This window comes from Hyperolius riggenbachi, chromosome 3, assembly GCF_040937935.1.
Source record: "Hyperolius riggenbachi isolate aHypRig1 chromosome 3, aHypRig1.pri, whole genome shotgun sequence".
Classification (NCBI taxonomy): Eukaryota; Metazoa; Chordata; class Amphibia; order Anura; family Hyperoliidae; genus Hyperolius; species Hyperolius riggenbachi.
Window position 1 is genome coordinate 450,337,093 of NC_090648.1, and position 26,211 is coordinate 450,363,303.

A 26,211-nucleotide genomic window follows, 5' to 3' on the forward strand; every position below is an offset into this window, starting at 1 on the left:
CTTTATACTGCCAGCCATCAAAGGAGGCAGGTAGGGGATTTGCATAACGAGTGTATGCAAATTCCTCAGCAGCAGAACAGACCAGAAACTTGTAATGGAAAGACAGGTCTCTCTTGCAGAGACCTGCAGCCCACAGACTAGAGGAATGGTCAAACAGCTGTCTGCCAGTGCATCCAGCTGAGCGGATCATTACAGTATGTTCCTCAGTTTTCCAAGTTTTTTATTTTGGCACATAAAAATAGTACATAAACTGAATCAAAAGCAATAAAATTTGCTATCACTAAAAAGAGTTCACATGACATAGTTCACATGGTGGTCAATTTCCCCAGGATTTCTGTGCAAAAAGTGGTTCAAATAATATTCAAGTGATTTATTTATTTTTTTATCAATTTTTTAAAATATTAAATTCAATACAGGTTATTGTATTGAATTCAATACAAGAAAGAAAAAATGTTTGCTGCCATATGTTGATGATAACACTCCGTGGCCCTGGCGTCATCAACACCAGTCACCAGGGAACATATAATCGCAGAGGGAGAAGCCAATCTGCCGAAGGATATGGAAGACACTGCAGAAGTTATCAGAGGTACACTACAAGGGATCAGCATGCCAATGGTGAGTTAAGGCTAGCCAGGTATAGTTACACCAGTATAGGCTAGCCAGGTATAGGTGCCGCAGTATAGCTAGATATAGTTGCCCCAGTATAGGTAGCCAGGTTTAGGTGCCACAGTATAGGTTACTCGGGTATAGGTGCTGCAGTATAGCTCGGTATAGCTAGGTATAGTTGCCTCAGTATTGTTAGCCAGGTATAGGGCTGCAGTATAGGTTACTCAGATGTAGGTACCCCCAGTATAGCTAGGTATAAGTGCTACAGTATAGGTAGCCAGGTTTAGATGCCTCAGAAAGTATAGGTTAGATAAGTACAGATGTTGCAGGTTATAGGTTTAACACCCCCCCCCCCTTCCACCCTACCTGCAGTGACCCCCTGCCCCCACCAGGATCTAGATATTTCTTTAAAAAATCCTGGGTTTCCAAACATGTTTTTGAACCTTGGGGCAGTCCCACCACAGGTGTCTGTATGAACCTTCTTTTGGAACATTTCAAACACATACCTTTCTCTACTGTATATTAGTTATTTTAGCTATTTTGTCTGGAGTCATGTACCACCTAGCTTTATACTCTATACTGTATTTGGCTTTATACTGTATACAGTATTACTGTAACGATTGTGGAACTTTCTCCGTGATCAGCGCACAACGCGTGCGCTGATACGGCGGAAATCCTCTACAAGCGTTTATTTGCAGGCACCCAGCAAAAGGTGTTACGCACCCGTAGAGGGAAAATTCCTGTCGGCAGATGGCGCTGGGGAGTGCAGAGGAACCAATCCTCTGTACCTCCACAAATGCCAGACAGGAATTTGTATGAAGCGCAGAACGCAATCGCAAGAGAGGCGATTGCGAATGAGAACGAGCAAAGGGGAAGGTTGTATGTGTGTGCGCCAACCTAGTCGCCACCCCGCGACAGTGCACACACAACAGCAGATATGAAACAGGAACGTGATCGCGAGAGGTGCGATCGCCAGACGTGACACAAGGCAGATCAGAATAGAATACGAGGGTAGCAAAGGCACAGCAAATAATACAATGAGAAGATAAGGAAAATAACAAACGCTAGCTAACCGCGAACACCGCACTCATTCGCAACAGTGCACGCGGTTATGCGCGGTATCCACGTGATAAGCACATTAGAGACAAGCACGCCTAACTAACCATTGACAGACAAACATGAAACAGAGGACGCGAACGCTTGCTTAACGGTTACCTCACCGAGCCTCCAGCAAGCGGTCGTAGCAGACAAGACAGACACACGAAAACAGGGACAAGCGAGAGATAGGATCCACAGCACTAGCGAAAAGTGGCTAGCGCGATCCAGGTACAGAGTAGCAGAACAAAAGGATCCACAGCACTAGCGAAAAGTGGCTAGCGCGATCCCAGGAGACAGAACAGAAGGATCCACAGCACTAGCGAAAAGTGGCTAGCGCGATCCAGAGAGGCAGAACAGAAGAGATAGCTGGTAGCAACCGCTGCACCAGCTATGCTCCAAGAACAGAGATCAGAACGACTTCCTATCGACCACCACTGGGACAGGACAATCGCAACACACAAAAAAAACAGATAAACAATCCTAACTGCACTAGGGAAATCTGCCTAGCACAGTTTCCAGGAATTACTCTAAGCTGATCTTCAAACAGAGAGTAAGGCTGACACCCCACCAGGAGTGTTACATAGGACGAAATCCTTATGAACAGCAAAGAATTGTGGGACACACATAGTACTTATAGTACACGCCTCCAATGAATGTGGCTAGGCAATTTGCATGACAACGTATGCAAATTCCTCAGCAAGCACAAGCTGCAAAACTGACAGAAGCTCTTCTTTCCAGAGTCCTGCAGCATGCAACTCTAAACAATGGTCAAAAAGCTGCCTGCCTGCACAGGCAGCTGAGCAAATCATCACAATTACTTGTAACTGTTGCCTTTGTATTAAAGTGAATGGAAACCGCATTTAAAAAAAATTAGACAGATACTTACCCAAGGAGAGGGAAGGCTCTGGGTCCTATAGAGCCTTCCCACTGCTCTCCTGGTCCCCTCGTTCCAGTGCTGGCTTGCCCGGTAGCAGTATTTGACTAATTTAGTCAAATACTGCTTTACACGGCTGAAGGAGGCTTCAGAAGTCTTCAGGGAACCCGAGTGCTCCTGAAGAAGGGCGGCCCTGTACTGCACCTGCGCAAGCACGCTCTCTTGCACACTCACGCCTGTGCAGTATGGAGCCGCACATCTTTAGGAGGACACGGCTCCCGAAGACTTCCAAATAACCTTTCAGTGGGGAATTGAAACAGGAGGGGGGGGCAGCAGAGGATAGAGAGCACCGAGAGAGGAGACAGAAGGCTCTATACGACCCAGATCCATCCCTCTCCTTAGGTATTTGCTTCATATTTTTTTTTTAAATGCGGTTCCCATTCACTTTAAAGTGAACCTCCGGACTAAAAATTGACTCAGCAGCACTGGAAAGGCCTGGTGTTTCTTTAACTGTTTCACAGCATCAGAACTTTTTTTCTCTTATACAAGCCTCATTTTTAGCTGCACAGAAAAAAACTGCCCGGGCATTTTTCCCCTAATGCTGTGCAAAGCATGATGGGATTTCTGATGTTGTTGTTCTCGTTCTGCTGTTTTGGTGCAATTTTTTTTTTTACATTTTGAATTTGACATTTGAAGCCTAGCGCGTGCAGCTGGGAGGGGTGATCAGCACACATGACAGTTGGAACTGTGTCTCCTGAGATTTAAGAGATTATATTACCTATCTATTCTAATTACCATAACTAATGTAACTTGAAGAGACACTGAAGCGAAAAAAAAAATATGATATAGTGAATTGGTTGTGTACTATGAATAATTACTAGAAGATTAGCAGCAAAGAAAATATTCTCATACTTTTATTTTCAGGTATATAGTGTTTTTTCTAACATTGCATCATTCTATAATATGTGCAGATTACACAACACTCAGCATTCAAAATGAGTCTTTCAGAGCAGTCTGTGAAGTAATGACCTCTCCTCTAGCAGAGGAAAAGTAAATAGTCCAGGAACAGTTGAGATAATAAAAGTCAGATAGCAGCCCTCTCCAAGACTAACTTAGTCGGAGAGCTTAATGGCTTGTTTGCATAGAGATAACAACTGGAGTTTCTCAACTCTTCCTGTACTGGAAACAATTACACTGATGTATCTGATCTTAATGTTTTATTTCTTAGCTGTGCTACACATACAAATCATAATATCATCATTTATTTTTTCGCTTCAGTGTCTCTTTAAAGACAGTATGTTTGTTTAGGTAGAGTGACCAGACGTCCCGGATTGCCCACGTTCGGGGTCCGCTGTCCGAGGCAGCATGAGGTCCTGGGAAACGTCCTGCTTTCAGCAGCGTGACGTCACGGCCTCGGGACTCTGGCCACTCTATCCTCATGAACTGGCAGCGGCGTCTATAGACGCCGTGCCAGCTCATTGCCCGCAGCCCCGCTCCAGCCTCGTCTTCCGGTGTCTGTTCCGACACCGGCAGGCGAGCAGGGCTACGGCAAGATGGCTGCCGAAGCCCTGTACTGGAGACTATTTGTGTCTCCAGTACAGGGCTTCGGGCGCCATCTTGCCGTAGCCCTGTCAGCGCGGGAGACGAGCAGGAGGAAGGTGGTCCCGGGAGCAGCGCGCCAGAGGCCGGAGACTTCTGCCAGGTGAGTAAATGCTTTCTTTTCCAGGTGAAATGTTTGCCCACATTGCGTTTTTTTTCCAGGTGAAATGTTTGCCCGCATTGCGTTTCTTTTCTGGTGAAATGTTTGCCCACATTGCGTTTCTTTTCTGGTGAAATGTTTGCCCGCATTGCGTTTTTTTTCCAGGTGAAATGTTTGCCCGCATTGCGTTTCTTTTCTGGTGAAATGTTTGCCCGCATTGCGTTTTTTTTCCAGGTGAAATGTTTGCCCGCATTGCGTTTCTTTTCTGGTGAAATGTTTGCCCGCATTGCGTTTTTTTTTTCCAGGTGAAATGTTTGCCCGCATTGCGTTTCTTTTCTGGTGAAATGTTTGCCAGCATTGCGTTTCTTTTCTAGTGAAATGTTTGCCCGCATTGCGTTTTTTTTCCAGGTGAAATGTTTGCCCGCATTGCATTTCTTTTCTGGTGAAATGTTTGCCCGCATTGCGTTTTTTTTCCAGGTGAAATGTTTGCCCGCATTGCGTTTCTTTTCTGGTGAAATGTTTGTCCGCATTGCGTTTTTTTTTCAAGGTGAAATGTTTGCCCGCATTGTGTTTCTTTTCTGGTGAAATGTTTGCCCGCATTGCGTTTCTTTTCTGGTGAAATGTTTGCCCGCATTGCGTTTCTTTTCTGGTGAAATGTTTGCCAGCATTGCGTTTCTTTTCTAGTGAAATGTTTGCCCGCATTGCGGTTTTTTTTCCAGGTGAAATGTTTGCCCGCTTTGCGTTTCTTTTCTGGTGAAATGTTTGCCCGCGTTGCGTTTTTTTTTCCAGGTGAAATGTTTGCCCGCATTGCCTTTCTTTTCTGGTGAAATGTTTGCCAACATTGCGTTTCTTTTCTAGTGAAATGTTTGCCCGCATTGCGTTTTTTTTTCCAGGTGAAATGTTTGCCCGCATTGCGTTTCTTTTCTGGTAAAATGTTTGCCCGCATTGCGTTTTTTTTTCCAGGTGAAATGTTTGCCCGCATTGCGTTTCTTTTCTGGTGAAATGTTTGCCCGCATTGCGTTTCTTTTCTGGTGAAATGTTTGCCCACATTACGTTTTTTTTTCCAGGTGAAATGTTTGCCCGCATTGCGTTTCTTTTCTGGTAAAATGTTTGCTCGCATTGCGTTTTTTTTTCCCAGGTGAAATGTTTGCCCGCATTGCGTTTCTTTTCTGGTGAAATGTTTGCCCGCATTGCGTTTTTTTTTTCCAGGTAAAATGTTTGCCCGCATTGCGTTTCTTTCCTGGTGAAATGTTTGCCAGCATTGCGTTTCTTTTCTAGTGAAATGTTTGCCCGCATTGCGTTTCTTTTCTGGTGAAATGTTTGCCTGCATTGTGTTTTTTTTCTAGTGAAATGTTTGCCCGCATTGCGTTTTTTTTTCCAGGTGAAATGTTTGCCCGCATTGCGTTTCTTTTCTGGTGAAATGTTTGCCAGCATTGCGTTTCTTTTCTAGTGAAATGTTTGCCCGCATTGCGTTTTTTTTTCCAGGTGAAATGTTTGCCCGCATTGCGTTTCTTTTCTGGTAAAATGTTTGCCCGCATTGCGTTTTTTTTTCCAGGTGAAATGTTTGCCCGCATTGCGTTTCTTTTCTGGTGAAATGTTTGCCCGCATTGCGTTTTTTTTCTGGTGAAATGTTTGCCCGCATTGCGTTTCTTTTTTGGTGAAATGTTTGCCCGCATTGCGTTAATTTTCTGGTGAAATGTTTGCCCGCATTGCGTTTCTTTTCTGGTGAAATGTTTGCCTGCATTGCGTTTCTTTTATGGTGAAATGTTTGCCCGCATTGCGTTTCTTTTCTGGAGAAATGTTTGCCGGCGTTGCGTTAATTTTCTGATGAAATGTTTGCCCGCATTGCGTTTTTTTTTCCAGGTGAAATGTTTGCCCGCATTGCGTTTCTTTTCTGGAGAAATGTTTGCCGGCGTTGCGTTAATTTTCTGGTGAAATGTTTGCCCGCATTGCGTTTTTTTTTCCAGGTGAAATGTTTGCCCACATTGCGTTTCTTTTCTGGTGAAATGTTTGCCCGCATTGCGTTTCTTTTCTGGTGAAATGTTTGCCCGCATTGCGTTTTTTTTTCCAGGTGAAATGTTTGCCCGCATTGCGTTTCTTTTCTGGTGAAATGTTTGCCCGCATTGCGTTTTTTTTCTGGTGAAATGTTTGCCCGCATTGCGTTTCTTTTCTAGTGAAATGTTTGCCCGCATTGCGTTTCTTTTCTGGTGAAATGTTTGCCTGCATTGCGTTTCTTTTCTGGTGAAATGTTTGCCCGCATTGCGTTAATTTTCTGGTGAAATGTTTGCCCGCATTGCGTTTCTTTTCTGGTGAAATATTTGCCCGCATTGCGTTAATTTTCTGGTGAAATGTTTGCCCGCATTGCGTTTCTTTTCTGGTGAAATGTTTGCCCACATTGCGTTTCTTTTCTGGTGAAATGTTTGCCTGCATTGCGTTTCTTTTCTGGTGAAATGTTTGCCCGCATTGCGTTAATTTTCTGGTGAAATGTTTGCCCGCATTGCGTTTCTTTTCTGGTGAAATGTTTGCCCACATTGCGTTTCTTTTCTGGTGAAATGTTTGCCCACATTGCGTTTAATTTTCTGGTGAAATGTTTGCCCGCATTGCATTTATTTTGTACTGACATGTTTGCCCGCATTGCATTTATTTTATACTGACATGTTGCCCGCATTGCGTTTATTTTGTGCTGGCATGTTGCCCAATGCGTTTATTTTCTGGTGTCCGGGGTAACTGTTACTGCATTTATTATTTAATGGTCATAGATGGCTATGTTTGCTGCTTTGTGGTTACGGTATACTATTAGCATCACACAGTTTCTGCACACCCATGATGCAAAGTCTCGTTTGTCCACATCATGGTGTAAACACTGCTTTCTTATGCCTCGCTGTTACATCATTACGTTAGCTCCGCCCATACAATGGCATGGCCACGCCCTTTTTTCACCGCGGCGCAGCCCCCTCCCCAGTCTTCGTCGCTGCGCGCTCCTCAGTCCTCCCCACTTTTCGCCCCCACGCCCCCCCTCCCCGTCCCAGGTTGGACCCACAAAAATCTGGTCACTCTAGTGTAGGCTGAAGTTCCCCTTTAACCATATGTTGTGAAAGACTTTTGACTATTGCATAGAATCCTTTTGGTCACTTATTCCAGTTCCTTTTTGTGTGGTTTGAGTTTGAAGGGCTCACAATCTAATCCCTACCATATCTATGTATGCATCGTGTAGTGTATGTAGGAACTCACCTTGTGCTTCTCCTCTTGTGCATACATCTTCTGGCTCTTCTCCAACTCTACATTATCTCTGTGTTGCCGAAGTTCTTTCAAGAAGTTGAGTCTGTCCTCCTCTTTCCTCGTTTCTCTGTCGAAATACTCCTCTTTCCTCCGGCTCCTCTCCTCAGCAGCTGCCCTGCGGTGTTCCGCTAACTGGGCTTCTAGGCCCTCTTGGTTCTGCCTCCTCTCCAGATCCAGGAGGATTCTCTGCTCTGAGCGCAGCCTGAAAAAAAAAATACTTACATTACGTATTCCATGATGTGAATCACAGCTTTGGCGGGGCTCACTGTGTAATTTGGGTGCCAGCAATAGCCGGAGCCAGAATTAAGGAGAAAGGGGACCTGTTTCTTAGAAGAAATAAGGTTTACAGTAGGAGATAATGTAAAAGTTAGGTAAAGGAACAGTTAGTGCAGGGAGCGTCATCACTTGGCTTCCCCTGCACCCAAAGTTCCACTCTTCACGCCTCATGACTGCTACAGACTTATAAAACCAAGTCGAGTACGTAGTGCTAAAACTGCATGTCAGATGTCTTTGTGCCAGCTTAGAGACTGCTGTATTCTGCAGGGCTGTTATGTGCCTCAAGTCTAGTCTCAGACATGCCCCTAGCAGGTAGTGCAAACTTTGATGATGTCACCACATCATTCCTCAACAGACTAGTACATAGGCTGAAAAGCCATGCATTGGCGAAGTTCACACCACAGCCCAAATTGGAAAAAGCGAAATGGAAAGTTTATTTTACAAAATGACTTGGGTGGCACTGATATACTGAAATCATAGCATTTTCTTCATGCATGTAGAATATTACTTTATTAAATCCGCAATGAATTACACAAAAAAGTGCAGTTACTGTCAGTAAAGTGTTTACCTTCTGCTGTCTTGCAGCATGACTTCCCTCTCCTCCATCTCCCGAAACCTTTCCCCCCTCCTCCGCAGCCTCTCCTCCCTCTGGATGCCCCATGCTTTGGCCTTGTCCGCTTCCTTCTGCTCTTTCAGTTCCTGATTCCGTTGAGCATTTGTCTCATAATTCTGTAGAAATCAAAATGTAATTGTGCAATGTGACACTGCTCATAGATCTGGTGAAATGAAATGTTTAAAGTGAACCTAAGCCAAAGAAAAAAAAAAAGACTAACTTACCTGGGGCGTCTACCAGCCCCCTGCAGCCGCCTTGTGCCCGTGCCAGACACAAAAGGTTCCTCCGGTCCCCCGCAGTGGCCCTCTGTCTTTTGGATGCGCAGCCCTGGTCTGCCTGCCCTCTGATTGTGCTCCTGTGGATGGGAGCATTCTGCGCATGTGTACTACAAAAGAATCTTTACTGCGCATGTGCAGAACGCTGCCAGCGGCGGGAGTGTGATAGAGAACGTGCGCAGCTACCTAATACAGTGGATACCTTTGGCTATCTATGCTGAGTGGGGGGAGGGGCTTCTAATACTGTAGGCACATTATTATGATTTAGTATTTATATAGCGCTGACATTTTCCGCAGCGCTGTACAGAGTATATATAGTCTTGTCACTAACTGTCCCTTGGTCGAGCTCACAATCTAATCCCTACCATAGTCATATGTCTATGTATGTATTGTGTAGTGTATGTATTGTAGTCTAGGGCCAATTTTACGGGGAAGCCAATTAACTTATCTGTATGTTTTTGGGATGTGGGAGGAAATGGGAGTGCCCGGAGGAAACCCACGCAGACACAGGGAGAACATGCAAACTCCTTGCAGATGTTGACCTGGCTGGGAATCGAACCGGGGACCCAGCTCTGCAAGGCGAGAGAGCTAACCACTACACCACTGTGCTGCCCATGTGACTAGTCCCTCGCAGCGACCCTCTTCAGGCCCGGTAACACTACGGCAGTCGACTCGCCCGGGCCTGAAGAGGGTCGCTGCGGGGGACAGTATTAGTAGCCTCCCCCCCCTCAGCATAGATAGTTAAAAGGTACCCACAGTAATTAGGTAGCACCCCCCATATGCAAAGCGGAGTGAGCTTGTAGCTGTTACTGGCAATGCCACCAAGATCCCCCCTCTAAATGTTAGTGTGGCCTCACACTCACAACTGGATCAAACCTTAAGGGAGAGTGCAACAGCTAAAAAAGGAGGGGGGATGATGCCCTCTGCTAATATTCAATTAAGGTAGGAAGCTGGCACATCTTTGATCATTTCATGTAAAGAAAAGCCAACATTTCGTAGCCACATAGGACCGCTTTATCAAGGCAACATTTGCTCGTAGGCAATCATCTGTCTGCCGCATCGTGTCAATCAATCTGTTAAATATCATACTAAAGAGAATGGAAGTCAGAGCTCCTCGCAGGACGCAATATGATTCAGACAGGCAGCCCTGTCTTTTTCAGTGTCTTATCTCTACAACTCCCTCCATGGTTGCATGTAATGAATGACACCACTAAAGGAGTCACAAAGATGAGAAATGCTGTGACAGGGCTGAAGAGGGATCCCAGCAGCACAGAGAGGTAAGTAGATACAAGCATGCTCTGCTCACACCATTCTGCATATGGCTCGTGGGTGGGACACTGGTTTCTCCTGTGCTTCTGCTTTGGCCTGTTCCACAGGATGTGACCTGCAAGAGAAGCTGTCCTCATCACTACGGTCTCCTTGAACTCAGGTTCCATATTAATAAACTACCTAATTACTCCTCTGAAGAGTTTAGTACAGTACAGGTACTGCTTTTGTTCAAGTCATTGCATTTTTACAAAGGCAGAATGCTGTTACACAAAAACTGCAGCCAAGCTGAACAAGGAAAACTTCTTACACAAATCTTAGCTCTATAAGAGATAGAGGGAAAGGGGGTCAATAACATTAAAATAAGGTATTTATGAATTTAAGGTTACCTAAACTGGTAATAAAATCGCAATATTAAGTGTGCCCCCTCTTAATTATCTTTAGCCAACCGTGTAACTAGAGGGGAGCTGCCCCCTCAACCAACCCTTCCGCTGATACAGGGGAAGATATTGATGGCCGCACTTGTTTTATGACCTGAAGGGAACCAAGGGGAGGCAAGGGAAATGGGTGTTTAATATTGAATAAAAATTTTGCTGGGCTGGCCCCCTGAATTGTAGTTACGCCACTGTCTACAGCTGAACATCCAGTAGCAGGTCCCCCACTTCAGGCTCACTTACATAACCGACCGGGAAACAGTTGAACAGAAGCATCTGGTACCGCAAATGGGCCTATATGAACTGGGCACAGAGAAAAAGAGAGGCACACAAGCATGTCCTTTTACTGAGCATGTGCAGATGTGAACTCATGCAGCTTGTTCCCGGCAGCAAACTTCCACTCAACAGGCTCCCAGTCATTGCTGCAAATGATCCTGTAAAGGGGGAGTGGAAAAATGGGGGAGCCTGAGACTGCTATGGGATATTTAGCTATGGGTAATAAGAAGGGGACACACTTAAAGAGAAACCGTGACCAAGAATTGAACTTCATCCCAATCAGTAGCTGACACCCCCCTTTCGCATGAGAAATCTATTCCTTTTCACAAACGGATCATCAGGGGGCTCTGTATGGCTGATATTGGGGTGAAACCCCTCCCAAAGGAAACTGTGAGGACCATGCTCTTGGCTGTTCCCTGTCTGTGAACCTCGTTGCATTGTGGGAAATAGCTGTTTACAGCTGTTTCCAACTGCCAAAAAAAGCAAGCAGCGGCTACTTCCAGTGACATCACCTGCCAGCAGTAAAAATGTCACCATGTGATAAATGTCAGAAAGTGAATCAGGGAGAAGAAAGATTTTACAATGTGCAAACATTGACTAAATCACTTTACATAATTATTGTAAAAATGAAGCACTTTTTCATTACATTAATTTTTCACTGGAGTTCTTAATTTTTAATATTGCAATTGTATTAATAGTTCACCATTTAAAGGAAGAAAAAGTATTTAAGTTGCTGTATTCAGGGAGCAAGGAGAACTCTGGGCTCAGTTTTACAACTTTATAACTACACCTCTGTTACATGAAATTATGGTTCTTTTGGTACATATTTCTACTGAGAAATAGATATGTAGAAGGCTACAACTTCCTCTCTACTATAAAAAAAATTAGCCAGAGCATGATAAGCTTTTATGGGGAAAAAAATCATCATTACAATCTATGGAAATTCTAAAAAACCCTTAAGTTTTAACTTGAGTTTACTTCTGCAGGAAAAACTGAAAGGGTTAAGCATCAGTGTTTACTGTATGGGGTAAATTGTCTCGGAAGAGCTCTCCTGCAGTCTATAGTTGCAGATCACTAACTAGACAGTTTGATTGGGTTAAAGAAACACAGAAGTGAATTTCTTCAGCAACTATTTGTGGTATAAAAACTTTTCATTGTGTGCTGTGCAAGAGTTCAGATCTGCTATAAATGGAGGATGTCTGAAAGCCATCTGACTAACTGACTAAACTGGGAAATCGGGAAGATGAGCCTTTGAAATAGCGGTGAAAAAAAAAAAAAACTAAAGTGTTCCTCAGCCTGAGTTCCAGAAACACCATGTGGAGAATAGACACATTTTTTGACAGAGTGGTCAGAAGGAAACCACCTCACAGTAAAAAGAAGAATGAAAGCAACTTTGAACTTGCAAGAAGATACCAACAGGATTTCAGATTGTGAAAAACAGACTTCTGGCCTCTAATTTAACCACAATTCTATTCAGTCCTCACTTTGAATTGAGAGGTCTGGTAGAATTGGAAGCTGCACTCCTGGCATGCATAAGACCATTCCAACAGTGAAGCATGGTGGTGGCAATATTATGTTGCAGGTTTTTTTTCAGCAGTAGGAACTATGAAACTTGTTAGTGTCAGGGGAAAGCTGGTCAGATCAAATCCTGGGCAGATGGAAAACATGAACTGTGACGGGATAAAGACTTTCTACAGAAGTGACATTTTTATTTCCTTCATAACATACCAGCCTCAGAGGGGCAGAACGTGGTCGGCGCTCAAGCAAAGCAGATTCCATAGCTTTTCGGTCTTCTTTCATGGCCTGGTCAATACGATGAAGGGTGTCCTGCAGGTGTGTCATGTTCCCCAGTCTAGATATGGGTGGCTTGTGCAGAGAAGCCATTGTTCCATCTAATGAAAACAGTAAAGTAGCATAATAAAAGGATAGATATTGAGGTGTTAGTATTTTATCTTTAAACATACAAACATTGGTTCCTGTGCAGATTGTGTCATGCGTTACAACAGCCAGATTTCTGATTGGATAGAATTTATCCTTATTAAAGGAAACATGGGGTGAAAAAAAATCCTCACTTCTGATTGGAATATATGTAATATATCAAAGTGTAGCAAGTGCATTTGTATGTGCTACAATGCAAAGTCCATGGCCACATGCAATACACTAGATATGACACGACAATGCAGCATGCTATAAGCTGTTTGCGTGCAAAAACATATTGGGTGTGAACAAGCATAATGATCAACATGTGTGTAAGTTCTAACGTTTTTGCACTGCATTCAAACTGACAGCATCCCTTACATGTGAAATACATGTGAATGCACCCAAACAGAAAATAGTAATACAATAACACTTAACAACAGTTATGAAACAAAAACAGTTCAAGCTACAGGAGGTCTACTGGGGGTAAGGCCGGGTTCACACTATAGCACAAACTTAGCAAATGTGTAAACGGCGCAGTAAGTGCATTCACTCAGGACCTGTGTGCTGGCACAATTCGCACTTGTTTCTGCATTTGTGTTGCCACCCATCTGCTAACCCGTCCGATGGTACTTCCAATGCTTTTCTGGTCATGCGTGCTGTCCCTGCTCACCAAGAGACCAGGAAGCATGGGGCTCCCAGTTGCTATGTAGGATTCACTTTTTTTTTTATTTACCAACCAACAGGTAGGATTCTTATTGGTCCACATGAACCAATGAGAATGTTCTCTGATGGTGGGCGTGGCCAAGACACTGGGCGTGGTGTGGACATCATCACCGAATACCACCACGCTGTGCGAGGCAGGAGCTGAGCAAAAAACTGCACTAATAAACGGCAGAGAGCCGATCACCTCCAGCATCCAGCGACTGCCATGAGGAAAAGCATTTGAAGTGTGCTAGCACAGGAGCTACAGTGGTGACCAGAATGGAAACAATCTGCATAGTGAAGCCCTTTCTAGTTAGTGAGGGTCAGAGCATGACACTGTGCGTGGGGTGTTTGGTGGTGAAGGTCCTGACAGAAAATTCAACAGTGGTGGAGTTGTTTTGCAGAGGCAATGGCTGGGCGACTACCCTGCACAATATACTGTCATAGTGCAATTAGGCATCGCGCTCAGCGTTTTGTATGCGATTTTAAATGGTTTTAAATACGTTTGTTATACCCAGCTATGGCAATCAGGGATGCTCGTTGGGATTCCGCAGAAATGCAATTTCCACATTTTCGAACGAAAACTGCATTTCCGCATTTCCGATCGGAAATTGCGTTTCCGCATTGAAATTCAGAAATTGGTAATACAAGTGCAAAAATCCGTCTACAAGGTCTTTTCGAAAGATTTTTTTTTCCTCTTGTTCCCACTCTTCCGCTTAACTGCTTGCTGACCACATCACGCCGATGGGTGTGGCCGCGGCGGCAGCACCAGGACCCTCTAATGGCGTAATGTCCTTGGGGCTCGCAACGCAGGAGATCACACGCAGGTTGCACGCGTATCTCCTGTTGGTAGGCGGAGCGGACAGCCGATCGCCATGATTGGCTGGCTGCGGGGAGGGAGGGGGAGAAAAAAGAAAGAAATAGGCATATTTATTAAAAAATAAATGACAAAAATATTTATAAAAAGATAAATAAACACAGGGTGAGCGATCAGACCCCACCAATAGAAAGCTCTGCTGGTGGGGGAATCACTTGTGTGCTGTGTTGTGCGCCCTGCAGCTTGGCCTTAAAGCAACAGTGGCCTATTTTAAAAAGAATGGCCTGATCTTCAGGGGGGTTTAACACTGTGGTCCTCAAGAGGTTAACTTAAAGAGGAACAGTCAGGAAAATACTAAAATTTAAAACACATACAAATAAGAAGTACATTTCTTCCAGAGTAAAATGTGCCATAAATTACTTTTATCCTATGTTGCTGTCACGTACAGTAGGTAGTAGAAATCTGACATTACTGACAGATTTTGGACTAACCCATCTTCTCATAGGGGGTTCTCAGGGATTTCTTTATTTTTAAAAGCACTTAGTGAATGGCAGTTGCTCCGTCCAACTGCCAAAATAGTGTGCAGCGAGCAGGGAGGCTGGCCAGCATCTTTGTATTAATCATTTTTAGAGAATGTCTTTATAAAGAATAAAGACCATGCTGAGAATCCCCCATGAAGAGATGGACTAGCCCAAAACATGTCGGTAATGTCAGATTTCTAATACCTACTGTAAGTGACAGCGGCATAGGAAAAAAGTAATTCATGTACTTCTTATTAGTATGTATTTTAAATTTTATGATTTTCGTGACAGTTCCTCTTTAAGTGGGTAATGTTACAGTTTAACAGTGACCCGGAAGCTGTTAAAGGGCCATTGCCATTTTTAAAATGTATTCACAATTCATAAGAGGGTTTGCTTTAAAATAAAGTGTGTCCAATACAACAGTCATGGGTTTGTTAAAGTTAACAGCAAAGTGTATCATCAGTTGACTGCAAAACTTTAGCAATGGTCTTTGCTGATCCCCCCCATTCATTTCCATGGGGTGTAGCTATCTTGCAAGCGTTTGCGTCAAAACAGACCAGATGAACTATTGCTTAACCCAAATTGATTGGTAACTGTTGATTGTAGAGGACACAGCTGCCTGTTGGAAGGGCTTAAACCATGGAAAAACCCTGCCTCTGATTTAGGTAAATCAGAACAAACAAGACCCCATAGGGGTTAACAATAACTCTTCATAGAAGGTAGCTGGGTGGTATACCATATCTGCATTGTGTACAGTAAGACAAAAGTGGTGAACAAATAGAGTGCCAACTCTGCGATCGTTTCACTCCTTAAAGAGACACTGAAGCGAGACTAAATCTCGCTTCAGCTCTCATATATAGCAAGGGCTTGTGTGCCCCTGCTAAACCGCCGCTATCCCGCGGCTGCACGAGGGTCCCTGACCCCCCAATCCACCCCCTGCAAACCTTGGTCGTCTTCTTGGAGGCAGATTCTGCTTCCTGGAGGCAAGGGCTAACGGCTGCAGCCCTGCCTCCCAGTGCGTCTATCAGATGCGCATCGCCGCCTCTCCCCCGCCCCTCTCAGTGAAGGAAGACTGAGAGGGGCGGGGGAGAGGCGGAGATACGCGCTGACAGACGCGCGTGGAGCAGGGCTGCAGCGGTTAGCCCTGCCCCAATGCGGAAGCGCTCCCCCGCATTACGGAGGGGATTTGGGGGGACAGGGACCCCAGTTAAGCCGCGGGATAGCGGCGTTTTAGCAGGGGCACACATGCCCCTGCTATATATGAGGTCTGAAGCGAGATCTATTCTCGCTTCAGACTCTCTTTAAGCGGAGCGTCGTCAGGAGTATGTGTAGTGCACAAAGTATTTACAATGAATATACAATAATCATCCCCCCACCAACACACATAGATTCCCCCAGCAAACAGCCCAAGTCAGAGCTCCTTAATGGGGGGGGGGGATCAGAAAAGACCCTTGCTAAAGTTTTGCAGTCAACTGATGATACACTTTGCTGTTAACTTTAACAAACCCATGACTGTTGTATTGGACACACTTTATTTTAAAGCAAACCCTCTTATGAATTGTGAATACATACAGTGTTTTTAATCATAAAGGGGAACAAGGAGACTGATATATATCTCCGTGTATACATAATGTACATATGTGGTTAGGCCTCTATAGGCAAAGTGCTCCAGTGTCTGTTTACCTAGTACAATTTATGCGTAGTGGTTAGCTCTCTCGCCTTGCAGTGCTGGGTCCCTGGTATCTGCAAAGAGTTTGTATGTTCTCTCCGTGTCTGTGTCGGTTTCCTCCGGGCACTCCGGTTTCCTCCCACATTCCAAAAACATACGGATAAGTTAATTGGCTCCCCCTAAAATTGGCCCTAGACTACAATACATACACTACATAATATAGCCATATGGCAATGGTAGGGATTAGATTGTGAGCTCCTTTGAGGGACAGTTAGCGACAAGATATATATATACACTGTACAGCGCTGCGTAATATGTTGGCACTATATAAATACTAAATAATAATAATAATAATAAATTAGTTTGTATCACAGCCAGCGTTACATTCCCCCAACAAACTCCCTCTACTGCAAACAATGACTGTTTTCTCACAGAGATCCTTACCTTGTTCTATTCAAGAGCCCCTCCCCTAGTTAGTTCTATTCAGAGCTTCCTTCCAAGGGTAGCAGATAAGGGTAAAGTCTCATCTTTATTCAGAGACTAGCTGGCGACACATGAAGCGGGTGTACGCATGCCATTTTTATGGGCATCATGCTTGCCATCTTGCCGCAAACAGGTGCGCCATTCCACCACACTCACACATCATCCAATCAGCACCATGACCAGTCAGAGTGGGGCGGGCAGGACAGGCGGGGTTGATAGACACACCGCCGTGGCCAGTCAGACCAAGGCGGGGCAGGAGGGGGCGTGTGTGGGACAGAAGGACATACAGACACACACCAGTCTGGCTTGCAAATGATTATAACAGATAATACACCACAAAACATCTTGTACTGCGAGTATAAAAATATGTTTTTGTGTTTCCAAACTGCAAAGAGAGAAGTCTATTTATATGGCTTTGTTTTGAAGGTTCAGTTCTGCTTTAAATGTGCAGAAAAAAATGTTGCTGCAACAAAAACAAACTCAGTGGTGTACAAAGTCAACAATGTACAGTTTAACTACTTGGAGATAAGATGCTGTCATTATCATTACCTTGTATTGGTCTGATATCACACATAACTGGACTACTGTCTGTTCTGATGACTGCATCATGCTGGGCATCTCTATCAGAGGCAAAATGCTCCTTCTGAAACAAATAAAAATATGTTTAACAATGGGTATTGTCTTCATGTACAAAATACACAATACAGGTAGTCTCTGATTTACGAACTCCTGACTTATGAACAACCCACTGATATGAGCAGCATGAATTCTGTGGGAAAAAGTCAAATAAAAAAAAATTAAATTGCACTTGTAGTTTTGAGAAAAATCGATTTAAAAAAAAAATCAAAGAACAAATGGCTTTTAAACTTGTATAAGCAGGTACAGGGGGCAGAGTTGATACAGAGGGGGACACTGGAGGAACAGCTGGGCACGGAGGAGGTACAGGGGACAGAGGTGGCATAGTGTTCCGAGTTAAAAACAGATTCAGGTTAAGAACGAACCTGCAGCAACTTATCCAGTGGTCAGTGACACTTTCTTGGTACGAAAGGTACGAAAGTCCTGACCACAACAATTAACAAGGAAAGAGGCAGGGGGGAAACACTAGACTGCAGGAAGGGGAGTGAATAATTGCTGCACTTGGGTGACAGGAGGGGTTAATGGCTGCAATACTGTATGCACTGCAATCATTAACGCCTCGTGTTCCCCAAGTGTAGCTGTTAATTCTTCCTGGTCCCCAAGTGCAGCCATTAACTTTGCTGGGTAGACTTATACTCGAGTCAATAAAAAAGCCAGCTGAAGATGGTCAAATATTGGAGTCGACTTATAAACAAGGTTGACTTATATTCAAGTATACAGTATATGGGTAGTTTAAAACACTTTAAAACCACATTGAAAACAACCAAAATACATAGTTTATACTATATGTCCAAATCCAGAGTTGTCCAAAAGTAAATCATTTACCCATGTTTCACCATGTATAACACAGGACTCAACTTACAAACAAATTCAACCTACAAACAATGTCGTTTGTAGATAGAGGACCACCTGTATTGTTTCCCATATGTCCAGATTAGCATCCAATATGATGCTTATGAGAAATACTTTTCACTGCACCCTGAATGTGTTATACAGAAATTCTCCTGCACAACCTTGATTCTTCTTTCTTTGGACTTAGGTATAATGTTGTGGTCAAAGGTCAGCATGGCCAATCGAAAGTGGCATCACCACAGCTTTATAATGGCAACTCTACAGTATATTCCATCTATTCAATGCTCCCAAAGACTGTTCCATCATCCAAGACCGCTCATACTGAGTTCCAGACTTTAAGGTCTCCTTATCCTATATTATAGTTCCTCTCATTGTAGTTCCCCCCATTACAGTGCCTCACCTTCATTAGAATGGTCGCCGCCCCGTAATGCTCCTTCATATAGTGTGCCAATCATAGTGTTCCCCATATTCTGCTCTAAACATTATAATATTGTGCGGACCTACAATTGCTGTTGTAACCAGTATAATGCTGCCCATTATATTGACTCCTGCCCATGCCCAATACTGTGTTCATCCTATTTTAGTGCTCCCTGTTATTGTGCTCCAAACTTTATAATGCTCCTATTATAGTTCCTCCCCATCCCGTTACACTGCTCTTCCTTTTATATTGCTCCTGCTTACAGTAACCCTATTATTGCACTTCAACCATTATAGCGCTCCCATTATAGTGCTTTCTCCATCATAGCACCCCATCTTCCATTATACAGCTTCCCTGATTATGGTGGTACAAGTTATAGTGCATTCATTATTGTGTTTCAGATATTATAATGCTCTCATCATGGTACTTTCACAATTTCGCAATTATAGTTCTCCATTTTGATGCCCCCCATTATACAGTACTGCTCTCATAATATAGATCTCGTCTAATTAAAGTGCTCCCATACAGTACTCCCTCCCCAATATAGTGCCCCTCACTACAGTGTATTTCCCATACCCTTTGCTCATGCAGACAAATTGTCTTATTTTATGCACTACAGTCTTTGCAAGGGCTTGGGGTCCTTGAGATGTTGGTGGCCTGGGATGAGCTAGCAAGTTAAAGAGCAACTTCAGCCTAAACAAACATACTGTCATTAAGTTACATTAGTTATGTTAATTAAATAGATAGGTAATATAATCTCTTACCCACCCTGCTTTAAAAGAACAGGCAAATGTTGGATTTCATGAGGGCAGCCATCTTTTTGGTTGAAAGGAGTTGACAGGGAGCTTGAGACACAGTTCCAACTGTCTTGTGTGCTGATCACCCCTCCCAGTTGCTAGGTAACGGGAACAACAACTTAGGAAATCCCATCATGCTTTGCACAGCATCAGGGGAAAAAAGCCCGGGCAGTTTTCTTTGATGGGTGGAGCTTAGCGAAAAATAGAGCTAAAAATGATGCTTTGGTAAGAAAAACAAAGTTCTGATGCTGTGAAACTGTTAAAGAAACACCAAGCCTTTTCAGTTCTGCTGAGTAGATTTTTAGTCCGGAGGTCCACTTTAAGCAAGTTGAAGATGAGCTTGCAAAAAGTGGAAGAAAGCCGACATTGCCAACCACAAGCCTTGGAGAGCCCAGGTATGATTCCATGTATGCATCTCCCCAAGATGATAATGACTTTTTTTTACTGTGCATATGCTCTTAGTTAGGGGCGGCACTGCCTAAGAGAACCATGTGATCAGTTTTATCAGCTACAAACACTAAAGGTCCAATTGGACCAACCTTAGGTACTGTATAAAAGAAAGGTATCTTTATTATAAAGAGAATAAATATCTCCTAAAATAGAGGGCCTAAACATCAATTAGGTACCTCTAAATGCAAATAGATATACAAATGCTGTGCTGGTGAACACTGATATTGCAGATGTAGCCCAGGGTGTCGTCGCTGATCCCTCTTCACTCTCACTAGTCGCTAGGCGTGAGGTGTAGCTAGACCTGGTATAAAACCACAATAAGTGCAATGAACAAAAGATAGAACATGGGGACACAGTGTATTGCTATAGCGTCCCAAGTTCTGCTATAAAAGCTACGAGCACAGACATATAAGAGGGCGGAGAGGCGCTTTGTAAAACAACTACATGGGTGCTATACACATATTTACAGTGCTCTTAATACTTTGACAGGTTTCACCAACTGGCTTCTTCAGAAAGTGACATAGTGCAAGTGCCACCCTGCTCCTGTATAAAGCAGCCTTGGCTGCGTGTATCAACATCGCCAGACGCTTGCTAGTGGCCATGACGTCACTTCATCCGCGTCACTTCCTGTTTACAGGGGCCAACGTCATAGTAACTGATGGTCGCGGCCATCTTAGCACAGGCCGCCAAGCCAACAGGCTGGTCGTTATGGCGACCCGTGTCAACACGCCCGTGGCTTCTATTCGGCTGATCCTGTTCACTCCAAAACAAAGCTGGGTCATTTAGATAGGAGATAATTTAGATAAGGTAATTTAGATGGGGTGGCCTCCGCACTTAGTATGGATTGCGGTGGTCTCCCCCACTATGCACTATGTCACTTTCTGAAGAAGCCTGTTGGTGAAACCTGTCAAAGTATTAAGAGCACTGTAAATATGTGTATAGCACCCATGTAGTTGTTTTACAGAGCGCCTCTCCGCCCTCTTATATGTCTGTGCTCGTATCTTTTATAGCAGAACTTGGGACAGTATAGCAATACACTGTGTCCCCATGTTCTATCATTTGTTCATTGCACTTATTGTGGGTTTATACCAGGTCTAGCTACACCTCACGCCTAGCGACTAGTGAGAGTGAAGAGGGATCAGCGACGACACCCTGGGCTACATCTGCAATATCAGTGTTCACCAGCACAGCATTTGCATATCTATTTTCATTCAGAGGTACCTAAGTAACGTTTGGGCCCTCTATTTTAGGAGGTATTTATTCTCTTTATAATAAAGATATCGTTCTTTTATACAGTACCTATCGGGTTGGTCCAATTGGAGACTTTAGGCGTGATAACCTTTGCACCACTGAGTTATCACCGATTTTTGCTCTAACTCGCGCGAAGTTTCCGCGCGTACGTTCGCGCGCAAAGTCCCATAGGGCTTAATGGGAGCTTCGCGCGAAGCGGGGACGCTGCGCGCACGTGCGCGGTTGCGCGCGCAAGACTTTGCGCGCGGAAAATTCGCGCGAGTTGCTTCTTATCATGCCTACAGTGAGTTTAGGCGTGATAAGGGGCTTTTCACTGGCGTGCAAACACTTTGCACCGCTTTGTGAATCAAGCCCTTAGTATTTGTAATTAATCTTCCCTGGTACCCATTCAGCGAGTGGGTCACAGTTTTATCAGCTAATAGATTTGTAAGGTTCTGATTTGCTGTGATGATTTTCTGGTTTAACGCATGATCATGACCAGCAAATCAGAGCTTTGCAAATCTATCAGCTGATCAAACTGATCACATGCTTCTCTATAAGTTCTCCTAGGCAGGGCCATCCCTACTCTTAGTCTGCCTTCCATGCATGCAGCACACATGATATGACCAGACTCTTAGCAACAATTTTGATAAGCTTCCTGCTGATATTCACTAGTTAAAACATTGTTGCCTAAACACTGCTTCCTTGGAAAAATGACCCTCCCTCTTCCACTAAATGTAAAGGTTGATGGCCTCAATTCACTAAGATCATGCTAGAGATAATAAGGCAAGAGAACACTTGCCACGGCACAGTGAGAGAGTTATTTTATCTCTTCATTCCTTAAGTTACCCTCTCTGTAGTGAAGTTACCTCCTCTGTAGTTATTTTCACATGCAGTTAATTAACAGACTGGCCCATATGCAATTCACTTTTTCACCTGAGTTTTCTCAAAGGTGAAATTTTCAAACTTGTCAATAAAATGCCTTTTAAACCACCAACAACCAAACAAATACTCAAAATAATTTTGATAGTACCTTTTCATGTACTTTTTGGTACTTTTTCCATTGCAAAGTGCTAAAAAGTTATTATAAATTGAAGATGAAAAATTATCTCCTAGGAGAAAACTCCGGTGAAAAAGTGAATTGCATGTGGCCCACTGTTTTTAACTTTAGAATTCTGGAGTTATTTTAAGGATTGAAGAGTTAACTTTAGGTTTGCCTGAGGTAAAATGTTTCCTCCTGAATACTACATGCCTTATCACCATGGTGATGACTCTAGGGGCTTGATTCACAAAGCGGTGCAAACTGTTATCACGCCTGTGAAAACCCCCTTAGCACGTCTAAACGAGCTTTTCGCGCGCAAAACTTTACGCGCGGAAAACCTTATGCGCGTAAAACTTTACGTGCGCACTGCACAGAGTGCAGGGCGCTCCGCGCAAAGTGCCCATTAAAGCCTATGGGACTTAGCGCACGCATAGGACTTTGCGTACAGTACTTAACGCGTGATCTGATTGAGAAAACCAGTGCTAACCTACTTAGCACCCTGGTTAGCGCGCCTAAACGACGTTCTAAGTAGGTTTGCACCGCATAGTGAATCAAGCCCTAGAAATGTTATTAAAGACAGGAGATAAGCTTAGTGAATTGAGGCCATTATGTTTAAAATAGATAACATCTTACCTGCTCCATTGGCTGGTGGCATTTTTTTGCCACTACATTCCTTCTCTGAGGTTTGGTCTTCTCCTTTTTATAGTAAGACTTTAAGGAGTTATCTAGCTTAACAGCCTTCTCTTTGTCCATTTTTTTTGATCGTATCTCCTTAGCTGAAGTCATTCTGCTGATGTGGTTCAGAGAATTCCTCAGGGCAGCCCACATCTCCTCTGGTATGTGACATCTCTGGCAAACATCTGGATCGGCACTACAGTACAAACAGTGGTGAGAGCCAGGTCTACCAGGTTCTTCAGCCTGACAATTGGGATGTTTGTAACCAGTCCCAATGAAGGGAAAACCAGGGCAGGATTCCATCAGCTTCCTCCGGGCCTCCAGCGGTATGTGCAGTTCCAAAGTAGTGCGGTCACTTAAATCCTGTGGGATCCAGATGGCAAGCCCGGCAGGAACTTGTTTGGTCTTTCCATTCCAGAATGTTACAAGAACTCCATTACTATCAAAAGCTAAGAAGTATGAAAAGTGGTAATATTATTATTGTATTTGCACTTCAATTTATTTTCACGACTATATTACTTCAAAAGACAAATCAAAGTAGTCATATTAACAATGTATACCTACAGTATAAATGGCTTAGATTAGATCCCCCTCTAATGGTCACTTTATTTAACATTTTCTTTTTTTTCCCATAGCCTATCAAATTCCTCTTATTTTTTATAGATGGCAACAGGACTTCTCTACAGCATCCTCTGTTCTCTTGAGTTTTCAAACCCTTCCTGTTAAACTTGTTGATACCTTTACAAATATTTAAACAGCCCACCAAATAATGAAATCATCCTATTCTAATCATGTTATCCTCACCATTAGTCACATTCAGCACTCTCATTTGTTCTATCTCCTGTTCATTCAAGTCTTAAGCCCCATCTACACCATACAATTTTTTTGTGCGATTCGATTCATTGATTCGATTTGATTCAATCCTACATGTCCGGAATTCGATTTGATTCAATTTGATTTGCCATTGCAGAACAATGGCAAATTGAATTAAATTGAATCCCGATCTATCGGACATGTCGGATTGAATCAAATCGAATCAATGAATCGAATCGAATTGCACAAAACATTGTATGGCGTAGACGGGACTTTATAATGGATTTAGCCAGAAGATTGGCAGCGAATGGAGCTCCAGCATAATCTACCACAGTATGGTAATCAAATCTGCTGAACAGAAGACACACAGGCATCATCAGGATGGTCTCTTGATGAAGGAAACATTTCCTATTACCTAAAGGATATTGTAATTTTTTCCTGCTATGCATATACTGTATAATGGTTCTGTACTGTAGATTGAAGATGAATGATCTTTTAGTGGGGTTGATTTACCTCACCAGCTGTGTCAAGAAACATAATCAGTTTCAGAAATGCAGCCCGGACCATTTTCTCTTCTGTAGAGATGGCCCGAACCTCTGATTTTATGTTCGCGAACCGGGTTCGCGAACTTCCGCAAAAGTTCGGTTCGCGCGAACTTTCGCGAACCGCAGTAGATTTCAATGGGGAGGCGAACTTTGAAAACTAGAAACACTTATGCTGGCCAGAAAAGTGATGGAAAAGGTGTTTCAAGGGGTCTAACATCTGAGTTTTTGCATGGGTGGGTGGGATAGACGCCAAAAGTCCCCGGGAAAAATCTGGATTTGACGCAAAGCAGCGTTTTAAGGGCAGAAATCACATTGCATGTTAAATTGGAGGAAGATATGTCACGCTTCCATGCGGAAGCTGAGAAAGATGAGGTGTTCTGTGTTAAATAGTCAACAACGTCCTGACAATATTGGGCGTTGGTGGCGGGTGCCTTCTTCTGAACACTGTACTTTGATCGAGGGCGGCACGAAATCACGACAGCGCGACCTCGAACAGACCTGCCAGGTGGCCTGCCTCTGGCTCTGCCCTCTGTTTTGTCCATATTGGGGGGGATGAAGTGAAAGGTATGCACTGACTTGACTAATACAATGTACGGTTACACAGGTGCAGTGAACAGGTATGCACGGAGTGGTATATCACTCTGCGTGCGCTCACGTGGGTAGGTGGGTGCACTGAACAACAGGTAGGTAGGTATGTATATGCAGTGCTGCTGGGTAGTACAAATGTGCAACTGTCACACACACGTACCGTGAACAGGTACAGTGACTGGTGGTATTAAATAGCACATTGCATGCGGTCATGTAGGTAGGTGGGTGCACTGAACAACAGGTAGGTATATGCAGTGCTGCTGGGTAGTACAAATGTGCACCTGTCACACACAGACGTACCGTGAACAGGTACAGTGACTGGTGGTTATTAAATAGCACATTGCGTGCGGTCATGTAGGTAGGTGGGTGCACTGAACAACAGGTAGGTATATGCAGTGCTGCTGGGTAGTACAAATGTGCACCTGTCACACACAGACGTACCGTGAACAGGTACAGTGACTGGTGGTTATTAAATAGCACATTGCGTGCGGTCATGTAGGTAGGTGGGTGCACTGAACAACAGGTAGGTATATGCAGTGCTGCTGGGTAGTACAAATGTGCACCTGTCACACACAGACGTACCGTGAACAGGTACAGTGACTGGTGGTATTAAATATCACACTGCGTGGGCTCACGTGGGTAGGTGGGTGCACTGAACAACAGGTAGATAGGTATATGCAGTGCTGCTGGGTATTACAAATGTGCACCTGTCACACACACACACGTACTGGGAACAGGTGAAATGACTGGTGGTATTAACAATGCGTGCGCTCACGTAGGTAGGTAGATAGGTAGGTGGACTAAACAGTGAGCAGGTGCAGTGATTGGGATTACAAATTTGCAGCTGCCTGTCACACACACAGGTAGTCACTGAATGTGCTGGGCCTGGCAGTGGAATTAAGTGCAAGTGGGCCACACACACACAAAAAAAAAATATAGATCACAAGAACAAGATTAGCTCTCAAAAGATCTGTTGAGGGGTGCTTTTTTAGCAATAAGAATCAGCAAGGAGCAAGCTAACAAGCCTACAAGAGCCTAACTAAGCTTTCCTTATGAGAGTCTGCAGCAGCTCTCCCTTCTCTAATTACTGCAGCAGGCACAGGAGTGAGTAAAATGCCTGACGCTGCCTGCCTTTTATAAGGGGGAAGGCGGGCCTCCAGGAGGGAGTGTAGCCTGATTGGCTACAATGTGCCTGCTGACTGTGATGTAGAGGGTCAAAGTTGACCCTAATGATGCACTATGGGGGCGAATCAAACTTCCGGAAAAGTTTGCGGTTCTCCGCGAACGTGAACCACGGAAGTTCGCCGTGAACCGTACCGCCGGCAAACCGTTCGGGCCTTCTCTACTCTTCTGTAGA

General features: G+C 44.0%; 1 protein-coding gene across 2 annotated transcripts in view; it reads right to left on the reverse strand.

Annotated features, from left to right (window-relative positions):
* LOC137561663 (uncharacterized) overlaps positions 1–26,211 on the reverse strand; it is a 72,211-nt gene that overhangs the window by 2,710 nt on the left and 43,290 nt on the right. Inside the window, exons 7-11 of one of the 2 annotated variants that reach the window (XM_068272984.1) lie at positions 22,867–23,357; positions 17,358–17,448; positions 12,425–12,588; positions 8,401–8,561; positions 7,509–7,758 (exon numbers count right to left, since the gene is read on the reverse strand). In XM_068272984.1, coding sequence (XP_068129085.1) covers positions 7,509–7,758; positions 8,401–8,561; positions 12,425–12,588; positions 17,358–17,448; positions 22,867–23,357 — 1,157 coding nt within the window. Of the gene's footprint in view, positions 1–7,508; positions 7,759–8,400; positions 8,562–12,424; positions 12,589–17,357; positions 17,452–22,866; positions 23,358–26,211 lie in introns of both variants that reach the window. The other variant, XM_068272983.1, reaches the window with a different exon arrangement.